This window comes from Patella vulgata, chromosome 2 (assembly GCF_932274485.2).
Source record: "Patella vulgata chromosome 2, xgPatVulg1.2, whole genome shotgun sequence".
Classification (NCBI taxonomy): Eukaryota; Metazoa; Mollusca; class Gastropoda; family Patellidae; genus Patella; species Patella vulgata.
The window spans coordinates 68,251,103-68,265,462 of NC_065880.2; the positions used below are offsets into that span (position 1 = coordinate 68,251,103).

At 36.1% G+C, this 14,360-nt stretch overlaps 1 protein-coding gene across 2 annotated transcripts in view; it reads left to right on the top strand.

Annotated features, from left to right (window-relative positions):
* LOC126812192 (lysosomal alpha-mannosidase) overlaps positions 1 to 14,350 on the top strand; it is a 51,555-nt gene extending 37,205 nt beyond the window's left edge. For both annotated transcript variants that reach the window (XM_050538438.2, XM_050538439.2), the window contains exons 13-26: positions 1,612 to 1,681; positions 2,034 to 2,153; positions 2,678 to 2,794; positions 3,492 to 3,618; positions 4,094 to 4,155; positions 4,426 to 4,632; positions 6,296 to 6,414; positions 6,885 to 6,986; positions 8,401 to 8,575; positions 9,159 to 9,249; positions 9,813 to 9,958; positions 10,844 to 11,002; positions 11,866 to 11,992; positions 12,429 to 14,350. In XM_050538438.2, the coding sequence (XP_050394395.1) occupies positions 1,612 to 1,681; positions 2,034 to 2,153; positions 2,678 to 2,794; positions 3,492 to 3,618; positions 4,094 to 4,155; positions 4,426 to 4,632; positions 6,296 to 6,414; positions 6,885 to 6,986; positions 8,401 to 8,575; positions 9,159 to 9,249; positions 9,813 to 9,958; positions 10,844 to 11,002; positions 11,866 to 11,992; positions 12,429 to 12,529 (1,723 nt within the window). In that variant the 3' untranslated portion in view covers positions 12,530 to 14,350. The remainder of the gene's footprint in view (positions 1 to 1,611; positions 1,682 to 2,033; positions 2,154 to 2,677; positions 2,795 to 3,491; positions 3,619 to 4,093; positions 4,156 to 4,425; positions 4,633 to 6,295; positions 6,415 to 6,884; positions 6,987 to 8,400; positions 8,576 to 9,158; positions 9,250 to 9,812; positions 9,959 to 10,843; positions 11,003 to 11,865; positions 11,993 to 12,428) is intronic.
* The last annotated feature ends 10 nt before the right edge of the window (positions 14,351 to 14,360 follow it).

A 14,360-nucleotide genomic window follows, 5' to 3' on the forward strand; every position in this document is an offset into this window, starting at 1 on the left:
TATCGAAAACACTCTTAATCCCCCCAAACTTGATTTCTTCTCTAAAATTACTTGAAGGATTTGGATAAAAATAGTTATGGATATTGTTTAGATTGCGGCAATTCAAATTTCGACAAATTAAAGCTGCTCGATGCAATAGGCAAGTGTGTATATGTTTGATCTTCTAAACTAATTGACGGACTTCCAGATTGTTCAAATAAAGTTCCTTGGTCCCCCATATTCCGTTCCTATTAGTTGGTGTGAAATTCACAAACTTTTAGGTAGTTATCTCCTTTTACCAAAGACACGTGATACAAACACGTAAAGGAATAGGAAAACCCACGGAAAACCAAAGAAAAGCAGCCTTACTAGCATAATGGAAGAAAAAAAAGTAAATTAGAAAGGTTTGGACTATGATGTGAAGTGGGTCATAGCAAAATCATAGCCGTAAAACGGAAAGCTCCAGCAACCTTGACCTTGAACGAACCTTGAACTTTGCAACTCGATTATCACAGCTAGACATTTCAGTAGGAAAGTGAGTGACTTGGTATTCGCGATGATATTTTCTATCGAGGAATCAGAGAGGTCCCCAGCTGGGAAAGGAACCAATCGAAATTAGTGCCGAAAAATGTAGGGTATTACGGGAAGACCGTGATAAAATGTATGGATTTAAAGCGAGATCAAGCCTTCTATTGAAGATGCTTGGTCCCTAAAGAAATTTAGACCCAATTAAAAACCTCTACTAAACTTGCTGATCAATCTGATTAAAACACAGATCCAATTTCATTTCGTTTTTATAGTTCAAAATTTCGATTTTACTTGTCTTTACTACACTTGGATCTGGAAGCGTTGTTATTTAACTCGTGTTCTGCTTGAAATGAGGGGTCAGCCAATCAAATGGTCTGTCGATTAGAGCGTTTGACCTTTTTTGCGCGGAACTGTGGGTAGACATTAGCGGCAATAGAAATCAAAACTAAGCAAAAGTAGATAAAAAATACATGGCGGTCGCTAATTGGTTAATCGAATGACTGACGTAATCGGGTCAAATGTCGCTTGCTTGGTACCTGCCGTCATAGAACGTGAACCCCCACTATAACTTGTTAGATCTACATGTAGTATAGGCCATCGAAAGTATAAAAAACGAAACGAAATATAGATCTATATTTTAATTAGATTGCTTGCTGATGAATTTCAGCTAAATTTAGAACGAATATATCCATGAAATATGTTTAATATTCCCTTAGACATAAATAAAGCAATAACAATGATAAGCAAAGACATGGATGGGTAAGTCGGGTTTCATCATACACAACGCAGCAAAATTTATTGTGAGCTTTACAATTACGTTATCAAATGTGTTAGTTTTAATTTATAGTGCATAATAAGGAGCATGTTTTGATATTTTTAGTAATAATTATAACATTTTAGTGCATAATAAAGAACATGTTTGGATACTTTAAGTAATAATTATAAAATTAGAGCGATACATTTTTTGATATTTGTAGTTATGATTATAACATTATTATAGAGGTACAGAACATGTTTTGATATTTGTAGTAATAATTATAACATTATTATAGAGGTACAGAACATGTTTTGATATTTGTAGTAATAATTATAACATTATTATAGAGGTACAGAAAAGGAACATGTTGCTAATGATTATAATCATTTACTGAGTGAAGGTGAAGTACAGTGTCAGGTAAAGACATTTTTTATTTTGAGTTTTGCTCAATGTCAAAAGGTGCATTATCCAAGGAAATAAATTTGTATGTGTTTGTATTTGCATAGAAGAGGGATTTCTTTTTCAGATAAACGTGTTTCTTCAAGATGGACTCAATGGTACATAACATTTAGCTTTATAATGAGAATCCAACTTTAAAGTGTCTAGCTATTTTGATTTAAGATATGTTAAGTCTTGCGTCATGTTTTCTTTCATTTTTTATAGCATCTTTTAAATCTTAAACTGTGAAATCTGTCAGCACTGCACTGCAGTTCTAGTTTTAGAAATCCATAGATTCATGGGTGGTGTATTGGACAATTTTGCATTGCAGTCTGTGATAGATGAGGCTTATAAAATAATGTTACCACAGACCAGTGTTAAACCACCACAACAAGAATTTTGTTATAATCTGAATATATCAGAATGTTCATCAACAGAAAACTCACAACAGGTATATAGCTTATCATAATAATCACGGGTTGGTATCGACATCTTTTTGTAACAGATAAAAAGAGTAAATCATTGTTTCACTTTTTGAGAAGAGTCTAGTAGTATATACCTACTTTGTTTTTCAGAACACTTGATTATATATACTTCTTATTTGTCATGAGTAACACATTTTGGAAGTTTCGGACCTGAAGCTTAAACTACTCTCCCCCCTCCCCCCTCCAACGAAGTCTTACTTACCAACGCTATCTTCTCCAAAACCCCACACTCGTCCTCAGTCTACCTGGGATAATACCAATACATCTTGTGATAATACAGTTCCCGATTCTGTGTAGCAACGACCCACGCAGTACACCTTCAATTGTTAAGTAATGTGGACAGAAGTCGCGTCTGGGGACTCACTAGGATTAGGGACCCTGAAAGCTTAAGCTTCATTAGTTTCATAGTATACCCCCTCCCCCACCCAACACACAGACACACTCACACACACACCTGATACCAGCTGTAATATGTAATATGCTATTTCAGTTTGTTGTGAACCTATACAATCCTTTATCCCGTCATGTGAATTATTGGGTACGTTTACCCGTCTCTTCTACATCATATACAGTTACAGATCCTAACTCTCAACAACTTAAACTAGATGTAAGTTTCAAATTAATTATAACATTCAAAAACATTTCATTTCGTAATTTTAATTGTGCTACTACCGAACCTATTTCGTTTCGTTTTTTATAGTTCAGAATTTCGTTTTGTTTGTCTTCACTGCACCGGTATCTGGAAGAGTTGTTAAATATCCCGCGTTCTGGTTGATGTAAGATATTAGCCAATCAAATGTTCTGTTGGGTCGAGTTCTTTGCGTGAGGAGCGTGGAACTGTAGGTAGACAATCGAAGAGATAGAAAACAAATCAAAGCAAAACATCGACGCTGATTGGTTAATCCAATGACTGAACACATAGAGTCAAAAGCCGCACCTGATGCTACCTTCCACCACAACCGATCATATCTTCATGTAGTGGAGACTAAAGAAAGTATAAAAACGAAACGGAATATTAATCTGTATTTTAATCAGACTGTAATTGTATAAGAGTGTTGTCAGATTTGGGCAGTCGATATAATCTTTTAAGCTGTTTGGACAAAAAACGCTGAAAAAATTGGGAAAAGATTATACCTGGATGTGAAAATAATAGTTTTTCCATGGAGCTAAAAATCTGTTATAAGGTGCATGGTTTCTGTTTTATCTAAGGCTTTCGAAGTGAATGACGGCGTTCATTTAAAGCAATTCCAAAGTGTTGTGTATAACGTCTGTTATTGGAACAATTTGTGTTCTTATATTACCAGATACTTCCTGTTGATGATAAAACTAAAACCCTTCCTGGTAGAAAATCTAAAGCAGAATATGAACTGGTGTTCCCGGCTAAATTATCTCCCCTAGGTTACGGTAGTTTCTATGTCAAAAGTACTACAGGTAAGAATTCGTGAATTTTATGAACGATACGAAATGCCTTTATAATGGCTGATTGCAGCGTGCCAACATTAGAAATGAGATGGGGTTTAACGTTCTACTTTTCTGTTCCAATTTGGCTAATGAAGATGAGCATACACCATGCAGAGGTCTATGAGGGAAATTTTTGAAGTACAAGGGTCAAACGTTGATAAAGTCTGCTGTGGATGTAAATGGTCTAGAATTCGGCATTGTGCATATACATGGCAAGGAGTAGAGTTGCCTGCCCAATCTTGTTTCCTCTCAATGTGAAAAAACCCACTGTGTCAGTCCCGAAATAACCTAGTTTTTATTTAGTGGACGATTAACACCCCCCTTTATTCCAGTTTTAGGACTCGTGCTTCTCATTAATTTAAAATAGCCTGTTTTGAATTAACTGATTTTATTAGGTTCATATTAAATTTATTTGCACATTTTAGTCCACAATTTATATTTACAGAAGGAGAAAGGGCAAAACCCCTTAAAACTATGAATGGAGAAGAATTTACTATTCAAAATGAGGTAATTGGGCTGGTGTAATGATTTTAAAATAGTTTATATTTAATGACTTTTAAGTCCAGGCAGCTCTGATATGTCCTGTTGAAAGGTCACTTAAATAACATATTGCTACTGGTATTATGATGTGACTAGCTCTACTGTACAGTCTAGCTTCGTTTTGACATTTCCTCGCTTAAAACAACAGGTGCTGTTATCCAGAAGATTATATATCTACTAATGCCCATATCGCAGATAATCATATTTTTTCTTCTTCATTGTTTATTTTTTGTACAGCATATAAAGGTTAGCTTTGGTACAGATGGTATACTCAAATCAGTACAGAATATAAAAAATGGTATGGAAGTCAAAATGGAACAAGATTTTTATTACTATATTGGTGATATGGGTATGAGAGCATCGGGCGCTTACGTCTTCATTCCAAAATTTAAAGATCCCACTAAAGTGAGAGGACAGAATCCTGTTAAAGTTGAATTATTCAAGGTACATATATATGACAATTGCAGAGTCTTGGTACAGGTCTGCACTACCTAATGATTATAATTTGTTTTCGATAGGCCTATTTCTTATTACGTGGGGGATATCTTCCCAGCAAAACACGGTACCAAACCAAGTTCGGATTGTCGATTTATCGCCAAAGATTGGGTCGGGGTGGATACTGGCCTAATACATAAGAATTCCCCCACCGCCTTCTTAGTTACATGGTAATGTCTATTAAAGCGCCCAACAGTTAATTTATACAAAACTAAACATGAAATAGGGTTTAACGTCCTACTTTTCTACACCAACCGGGATAATGAAGACGCCATGCAGTCTGCTATGAGAGGAATTTTGCACGGACAATTGCGTTTCTTCCTATTTTTCCTCAAGTCTTCTTTAGTGCACGCCAACGTGTACACGGGACCCCAGTTGTCGTCCCATCCGAACTGCTGGACACAGTTTCTTGCACCCTGACAAGGGGAAACCAAAGTGAGAAATCACGGGACCTCACAAAGCCATCGTGACTGCCAGTCTTAAACCATCTCCATTATAAAAGAGTACATATTTAAATAGATACATCAACGTCAGCGGTTTGTCGGGGATGCACATCATAACTAACGAAAAGTTTATACTATCTGCCGAGCTGTGTAATTCACCGCAGACGAATGACTATATTGCTCGGTCTGTGCAAGTCTTTAATAATTAAATTGGCCTCTACGGGACAAACTGTTGTTTCAATGACATTGAATAGCCCTAACAATCAATTTCTACATTTATCTCTTTCAAATTGACGGCGGTAGTTGTACATTGAGATTAGTTTTGAGACAAATTATTCACGAAGATCCATTCAAACCGGTAGACCAAGTAAAGAGATTTCCAAAATTGTCCCATGGGACTAATATGCACGCAATCACAGATGTGATTTTAATGCATTCAATAAACAATTAGAATTAAAACAGTGACAAACTATCATGGAAATCGTTTTTGGACCAGGAACTACCGCTATTCATATTGTTCTTCTTGGGGTGGCGCTCTTCGAAAAAGCCTAAAGCTCCATCAATGTAAGTCCGATCGACATGCTTCTTCTTTGAACAATTCTGCATCGATTTGGTGAATTAGTTCCTGGTCCATAGTGCGATCCTTTACTTGATTTTTAAGTAAAGGTTTTTGAATTCTGCAAGCATAGATCCAGGATTTTTTTGTAGGGTTCGTGGGTGAACTGAAAAATAGCGGTGCGATGCGAATTATAAATAATCACGGGAAAAGGAGCATTCGGTTTTCTAATTGGGCTGTTTAGTAAATGTTTTACTTTGTTACTTTTCAACATGTATGGATTAAAAAAGAAACTAGATGTTTTAAGGGGTGTAAGACAAGGAACTGACCCTCAGGTCTCCCTTCCCTGGACCCCTATTCAGCAGTGTTCTGAAACATTTGCAGGTGCCCATGCAGCATTAGCCATTTATGTCTGTTTAAATGTGGAGGGGGGCGTCTGGCCCCGCTCTCTCGGTCCACCTTCCCCTATCCCCTCACTTGTTGTGAATCGGATTTACATTCTGACGTGGGATTTTCCAAGTCCGTCCCCAGGTCTTCTGGACACGTATGTCTAGTCGTTCGGATAGGACAGAAAACCGATGCCCCGTATAAAGATAGATTTGTTATTTTCAAGGGAGAACATGTACAAGAAATACGTCAAGCATTCAGCGACTGGGTTACACAGATAATACGACTTTATGATACAGCTAAATATGTGGAATTAGAGTGGCAAGTTGGACCTATACCTAACCAGTAATATGATTTTTATAGTTTTTATTAAGACCGTATGGAATCGCGGTTGATTATAAAGGAGCTTCTTGAATTATTTGAAAATAAAGTATTGATTGTGGTTGATCTGGTGTGTCATTAAGATTAGTGATGAAGTATGATTGATTACTTTTTGTTTTGATCGATTAAGCGGAAGTGTATACTGATTTTTGGCATATGCCTATTGACGCTTATTGTGTCGATACAAAATCGGTTATATCTCACTGCGGAGATATAATTTTCAACGAAGACCAGATGTTATCCTACAATACAAATCAACATCTAAATTCAAATGAAATCGACGATTTTTTGTAGATCCTAATCAAGTTTAATCTTACCGTATAGGCAGGCTTGTTATACTTATCTTATGCGGAATGATAAACTTGTTGTTTTGTAAATATTATAATCAGGGAGTATATTACCTCTTTCATGGCATCTTTAACAATATTTTACAGAGGTTATGAAGGTCGAGAAGTTATCTCACATTTTAAAACAGATATAAAATCGGAAGGCCATTTCTACACAGATTCAAATGGTAGAGAAATGCTGAAAAGAACGTGAGTGTTATACATTTAATGTGTTATCAATAGTCATCTATAAATAGACCGTGACTACAAAAACATGGAATGATCGTTAGTCTGGGGCCCTTTTCACGAAATTTTAACTAAGATTAAATCCAAATTTGAGTAATTTGATTGGATAATATTAGATTGATTTAAGTGCTTAGCCAATCAAAATTTAAGTATCTACTAAAATTGGATTTTATCTTGTGTTAAGATTTCGAGAAACAGGCCCTGGTGTGTTACTTTGTGTAAACAAATAGGTTTTAGCAAAGATCATTACTTAGTTTCTAGATAGAAACGGAAGTGAAGTGAAATGGGGTTTAACGTCCTATACTGTTCTGCTCCATCCGGGCTAATGAAGACGTGCATATTCCATACAGCGTGCTATGAAGGAAACTTTTCCCGCACAGTAGCACTTGTCCTACTCTTATTTCGAATTCCAACTGTCAAGAGTTATTTTACGTGCATGCCAATGTATACTACGGGATCTCAGATGTCCGTCCAATCTGAACGATTATCCCTTGCCAGGCCCTATGTCCTGACAAGGAGGAACCACGCCGAAAAATTCCGTTGACCTTTCTCGGCCAACACAGGATCGAAAACCGGACCAAAGTCTTACTCACGGAGTCACCGCGGCTCCCACTTAGACACGGATAAACCTGATCAAATAAAAACATTCTTGATACCTACAAATATGTAATAAATAGGATTCTTCAGACAAAGATAATGAGTTGTCAAACATCTAGCTTGTTGTTCTGGCTTAACGAACCAGGTTACTTATGTAATATATCCCACTATTATGCAGGAATTGATATTGAAATGAGATACAACCAAGTATCAGAGATTAAAATAGACATTTAAAAACAAACATATCCTGAAGCGCGAATTGACACTTGTATGTAGTTGTGTATGGAAGCCTATAACAACCATTCATAATTTCTACTTTACTCCACTTCGGCACACAAAAGACGAAAAGTAGAAGTTACGACAAAATGTGAGGAAAATGTGAGGCGACAGCACGATATACAAGCCAAAATCGACTCGAAAATAGGAAATTAAGAAATAATACACAACAATAATAAAGCCCCTCGTTTTTTCCTAATTTCTAATTTTCAAATTCATTTTGGCTTGTATACCGCCTTGTTTACTTTCGACTTGTATACCGTCTTGCCGAATTTGTCATATTTTTGTATTTATTTATGTCAATAAGAAGGCGCCAACACGCATACCAAGCCAAAATGCAACTCGAAAAGTAGAAATTAGGAAATTAATACATCTACTTTTCGACTTTGTTTTTTTTGAAGGGGCGAAAAGTAGAAATTACGAATGAGAGTTATAGACTTCCATAGTTGTGTAAGTTATTTCTTTATTTAGACAAGTAAATTATGTTTAATTATTTGTGTTACAGGAGAGATAAAAGAGAAACATGGAAACTAGATGTTATAGAACCTGTTTCTGGTAATTACTATCCTATTACAAGTAGAATGTTTATACAAGATGATAGTCGTGACACTAGAATAACACTTATGACTGACAGGTGTCAAGCTGGTGGCAGTATACAAGATGGCGCCATGGAATTAATGGTTAGTTTACTTTTTTTTTTGTACTTCATCTCTTATCAGATAACTATAACGTTTAAGTTAAAATGGTAATAATTTAGTGTTCCCTGTCCTTTCATGCATCGTTTGAAATCGACGGAAACATATCGGAAGTAGAAATCTTCTATTTTCTTATAAGTACTGCACATCCCCACGAAACAAGGTCACACAGACATTGAGATAAATTGTTGGTCATTTTTTTTATACGCCCATATTTTTATTTGGACGTATATTGTCGTTGGTCATTTTTTATACGCCCATATTTTTATTTGGACGTATATTGTCGTCGCTCCAGTCCGTCGTCCGTCCGTCCGTCCACAATTTGTTTGTGGACAGTCTACAGGTCAAAATTTTTATCCGATTTTTGACGAAACGTGAAATATAGATTTACCTCCCAAAGATCCCGGTTCCTTTCGATATTGGCATGTATCGGACAGTAACTTCATGGATAATGGCCCCTGATTATACGAAGAATCACGTTTTTAGCTTGCAGGCATTCTAGACGTCAAAATTTGCATCCGATTTTGGTGAAACTTGAACAGGGATTATTGTTGGGTTTTTTTTACAGGTACACAGACGACTGTTTAGAGATGATGGTTTAGGCGTGTCTGAAAATCTGAATGAACTAGATGTAGATAATAAGGGTATAACTTATAAAGGTATAAGGGTGATATATGATAGTTTTGTCTCTTGTCCTATTATTATTTATCATTGATTCTGGGATGACGTAATCGATCCATTATTAGTGAAATAAACTCTCTGCTACCTATTACGAATCGTGACGTAAGCCGAGCAGAATACCAATTCTCTCTGGCGATGGATACCGCCTTCAAGTCTCACAAGGAAAGTCTTCCATTCGTTCGTACGGTATGAAATAAACGCCCACCCGTGTACCCATCTTCTTAAGCCCGGTGGGACGTAAAACCCATCATTCCATTTCATTTCCATCTCTGTAGAAACGAAGTACACATACAAAAACTCGTGTCATATTTCAACAGGAGAGAGGGAGTTGGTTGATCCGGGGGAAATTTTCTTCTGACGTATTTCATGTAACAGGAGACAGTTTTTTGTAAGTGCAGGGGGACCGCGCCACACAAAATACACAAGACAAACCTGCGGACACGATACATAATGTACACAGATATCTCAAAATGAAAATAAAATGACAATAAGAAAAAGAGCGGACAAAACACACTAGTGAATGGGTTTTTTTCTGTTTCAGGTAAACATTACCTATTTGTCGACACTAAAGAAAACTCTGCCAAGATGGCTCGTGATATGGCTCTAGAATTACATTTGCCTCCAACCCTGAGTTTTATGCAAACTACCAAAAGTTACAGTGAATGGACAAATCTTTATAATACAAAGGTAGGCAATTAATTCTACATTGTATCAAACTTACAACCATAGAATGTGTCTTTGTTATTTGAGAACCAAGTTACAAGTTGCCTCTAACTCTTTCAACATGACATCCGTCCGATTTATTCTCAAGTTGCAAACCTTACTTGAAAAATCTTCTAGCTTCTAGCTTCCGGAACACAGCCGTTATTAGTGTCAGTATCTAATTGAAATGCACCTGCTGTATTCTTATATTTTTTTTCTTTAGGTGTCACGTTATTCTTATTAATTGCCTCCATTTTTACCAAAAGATTTCCATCAGCAGTTGCATACCAAATATGTTTTCTTTAAAGGAGCCGTGCCAGATATATTTTAGTTGCTCAAACGCACGTAAATTCTGTATCATGATTCTTAGAGAGTTGTATCCCACTTATGTAAAGCCACCCGAATCTCCTTGGTACTGCAAACTACACGTATCTGAATCTCTGTGATACTGTACAACTATCTGAATCTCTGTGGTATTGTACAGCTATCTAAATCTCTGTGGTACTGTACCACTATCTGAATCTCTATGGTACTGTACAACTATCTGAATCTCTGTGGTATTGTACAAGTATCTGAATCTATGTGGTACTGTACAACTATCTGCACCTCTACTGTACACTATCTGAATCTCTGCGATCCTGTAAAACTATCTGAATCTATGCGAGTGTCGGGTTTAAACAAATCTAACACCACTTGTGAACGGTGAAACTTTTTGTCGGCCATTTTAGTGTTTAATGTATATTTTTAAACCTATTTGTGGAGTTACATTTAGATCGAGAATTTAAAGCACCCTACCAACTTTACAAATAGTCGATAATTTGTGTTGATTTAAAACAATAATAAACGTAATTCTACTCTTTATATTTACAGTGGTCTGGCTTACGTAATGTTATTCCACCTAATTTACATGTATTAACATTAGATCAAACTAAAAAAGGTGAACGTGAAATATATCTGTTAAGAATAGAACATTTATATGAAGTAAATGAACATAAATTATATTCACAATCAGCGTCATTACAATTAGAGGTATGTATTAATACGTCTTTATTATTTTAAATATGTCAGGGGGGTTGGATGGCCGAATGGTTAGCACGTGTGCGCTGTATCATAAAGCCTGTAATTGAGTCAACTGGCGTGGTTTCGAATCCCCGGTTCTCCTGGTCCTCCGGTTTCCTTCCACTGCTAAAGACCCCTACGCGCAAGCGAATTATTGAAATAAAATTAAACCATATGTTAGTCCCGAAATGACCTAGTTTGTGTCGAGTGGACGTTAAACCCATTTCTCTCTCTCTATTTTAAATTTAATATGTCGTGTACAATGTCATGAGATTTTTGTCATCTTTCCGCATAAGTGCTGAAGCAGGAATATTTCCGCCTTCGCGCGTGAGAAAATCTTTGTTTGCCCCTGTTCGAGCGCTCAACAAGTAAACCATCTCTACTTTCACTGGCAGATATTGATTAGATATGGTGTGCATTCGTATGTGAGCACTACGTGTATGATCACGTGGCCTAATCAGGAAAGATACAAGACAATATACATAGGTGTACGAGTCGACGAATTTTGGTGGGCTGAAATAATTCCCTAAAGGTCGACCCAGAACTACGAAAGCTTATTTCAGAAAATTTTGAAAATGAAGACTTCGGCAAACCCGTCTTCATGCTTTTCCGGCCTATGAATAGTTGTCCAATGTAGCTTTTGTATGTGGTTTTCCAACCGAAATCCCTCGATATTCCCACTTCAAATACATATTGCATGGTGCAACATTGATAAAACTGGAAACTGAACAAACACATGTTATCTGATGTACATTATGATAATAATAAACCTGTTATTTGACTTCACATTGAGGAGCAATCGTTGTTAATGACTATATTTCTATTTCTTTCAGAATCTTTTTGAATCTTTTGACATAATAGCTATAAGTGAACTTAGTCTGGGTGCTAATTTCAAGGCAAACGAAGTAAAACGTATGCAATGGAAAACCGATGATGGCTTATTAACGCCAGAACAAATAGGTACATTGTTTTAAAATAAATTTTGACAATATTTTAGTTATGTCTTTAGAATTGAATACTTTCCTTATGGTCATAAAATAAGAGTCACGACTGGAACCGATTTCCAGTCTAAATCTTAGTAACGATCAACACGAATAGTAGGTATCTGGCCATCCTGGTGTCATGGTTTGGTTGAGTACCTTTTTTTCATTTTAGTGGCACTAAAAGGCCCCCTTAGCCCATGAAATTTTTACAAGTGTGTTTTGCGGTCCTCCTGCACTTTATATGAAAGACAATGAAAACTTGTGAAACCTTTGTTAGAATGAATTCTCTAGGGTGGAGGTGACTGTTAACTTTCCAAATGACTTAAATTAAATTCATTTACACCGAAATCCGATAAATGTATTTCGTACAATAGAATATCCCAAGTTGACTATGTGGTAATTTCTCTTTTCAGGTTCAGAACAAAGTACTTTACATCTGGATGCACCTTTTAATATAATTCTTCAACCAATGGAGATTCGTACATTCCATATTCAGATCTATTCCAGATCTTAACTCAAGCCCTGGCTACATTACTTAATATTCTATCTTTAGCATTCCACGTGGCTGTTTTAGTCTTTGCTCATTTTATATCTGTTTTTGTTTTTTGACATCTTGATAAACACTTGGAACGTACTTATATAGAAATGCGTAACATTTCTAGTCTCATCAGTTTCATGTTATTTTATCACATCTAATAATAATAGTATTCCTCCGGTATTAGTGGGTCCTGTGGTCCTGGGGATAAAAGGAGGTGGGGGAGGGGCTGTAAACTAGGATACAGTGGTAAACCATCTACACTTTTATATAAGAGGCCTGTGTTATATATATATATATTTTAGACTGTAATACTCACAGAAACAATGGTGTGTTTGATTGAGCACTAGAGTCACATAAATAGATTATATATTTATTATATACTTTATTTATAAAATAGTAAAGGAATGAAATGGTGTTTAACGTCCTACTTTTCTGCACCGACTGGGCTTATGAAGACAGGCAATATTAAGGGCACTTTCATTTAGGTAAAATAAAATCTGAACAAGGGGGATTGTCATCTACAATATAATCAAGACATGAAGTTCAGTAAAATCGACAATTCTATTTTGATCCAGATCAAAGAGGGCTAGCTATTTTAAGAGGTTCTCTTTTGTTTTTCCATTTTATATAAAGGGACATAATAATGATTATGAATTATTGCATTTATTTGAGTTAAATCTATTCAGTATTTACTGAGGCATTTGTGGTTTGAATCTGTTTGGCTTGCGCTCGTGCGTTTAAAGTCCCGATGCATCATTTTAGCACTATAGGAATCACTTACAATATTGTGAAAGCAATATCAGTCCAAAATGTTTCAAATAATCAGTTTATCTCCGTGGATCTTTTAAAGTTAAAGCCTATGGGACTTGTGAGAGAAATTGAGGGAATCCGGTAGCTAATTAAGTGACTCAGTTAATTTTTGAATGATAATGACCGTGCCTTAAATGGATATTGAATATTTAAATTCTAATTAACAGAGGTCTGCTCACACAAAGGGTTATTTGTCGTCGATTTTCTCTCACCAACAGATAATCATTGGTCAGCAGTCAATTAATTATACAACCATGGTTGTGCCATGGTTACAGCGGAGATTGTTTGCAATCTGATTAAAATACAGATCTATATTTCGTTTCGTTTTTTTTTTTATACTTTCGATGCCCTCTACCACATTAAGATCTTGCAAGTTGTAGTGAGAGATCGCTTCAGGGGTTATACGAGCGGCTTTTGACCCTATGAGTCAGAATTTGATTAACCAGCGTTGATGTTCCTAGTGGGACACCCACAGTTCCGTGCCTCGCACGCCAAGAACTCTCTGCTGCAGACCGTTTATTTGGCTAATCCCTCACATCAACCAGAACGCGGGTTATATAACAACTCTTCCTGATCCTAGTGTAGTAAAGACAAGTAAAACGAAATAGGATCTGTGTTTTAATCAGATTGAGATTGTTTGTTGAAGCCGTTATCGGGAATCGGCGAATAGAAATCGTCTGTCGGCGACAAATGGTGTTTTGTGTGCACAGAGCTTTAGGCAATAGTATATATTTTTGCATTTTTCATAATCCGCCATTATTCGTTTCTAGTCGCGATAGCTTATATACATTATTACTTTCTTAAGTAGCCATATGTTTTGTGCCTTATGATAAAAAGTAAACCTTCGTCACAATGGGATAGAATATGTCCATGTTCTTTTTTGTCTTTTGTCATAATATTTGATTTTTTTATTTTTGAGGATAAATTTATACCTTTACGATGTGTATCATACATAATAAAGTTCTAACGATGTTACTTAACAAAAAAGTTTTGTTGT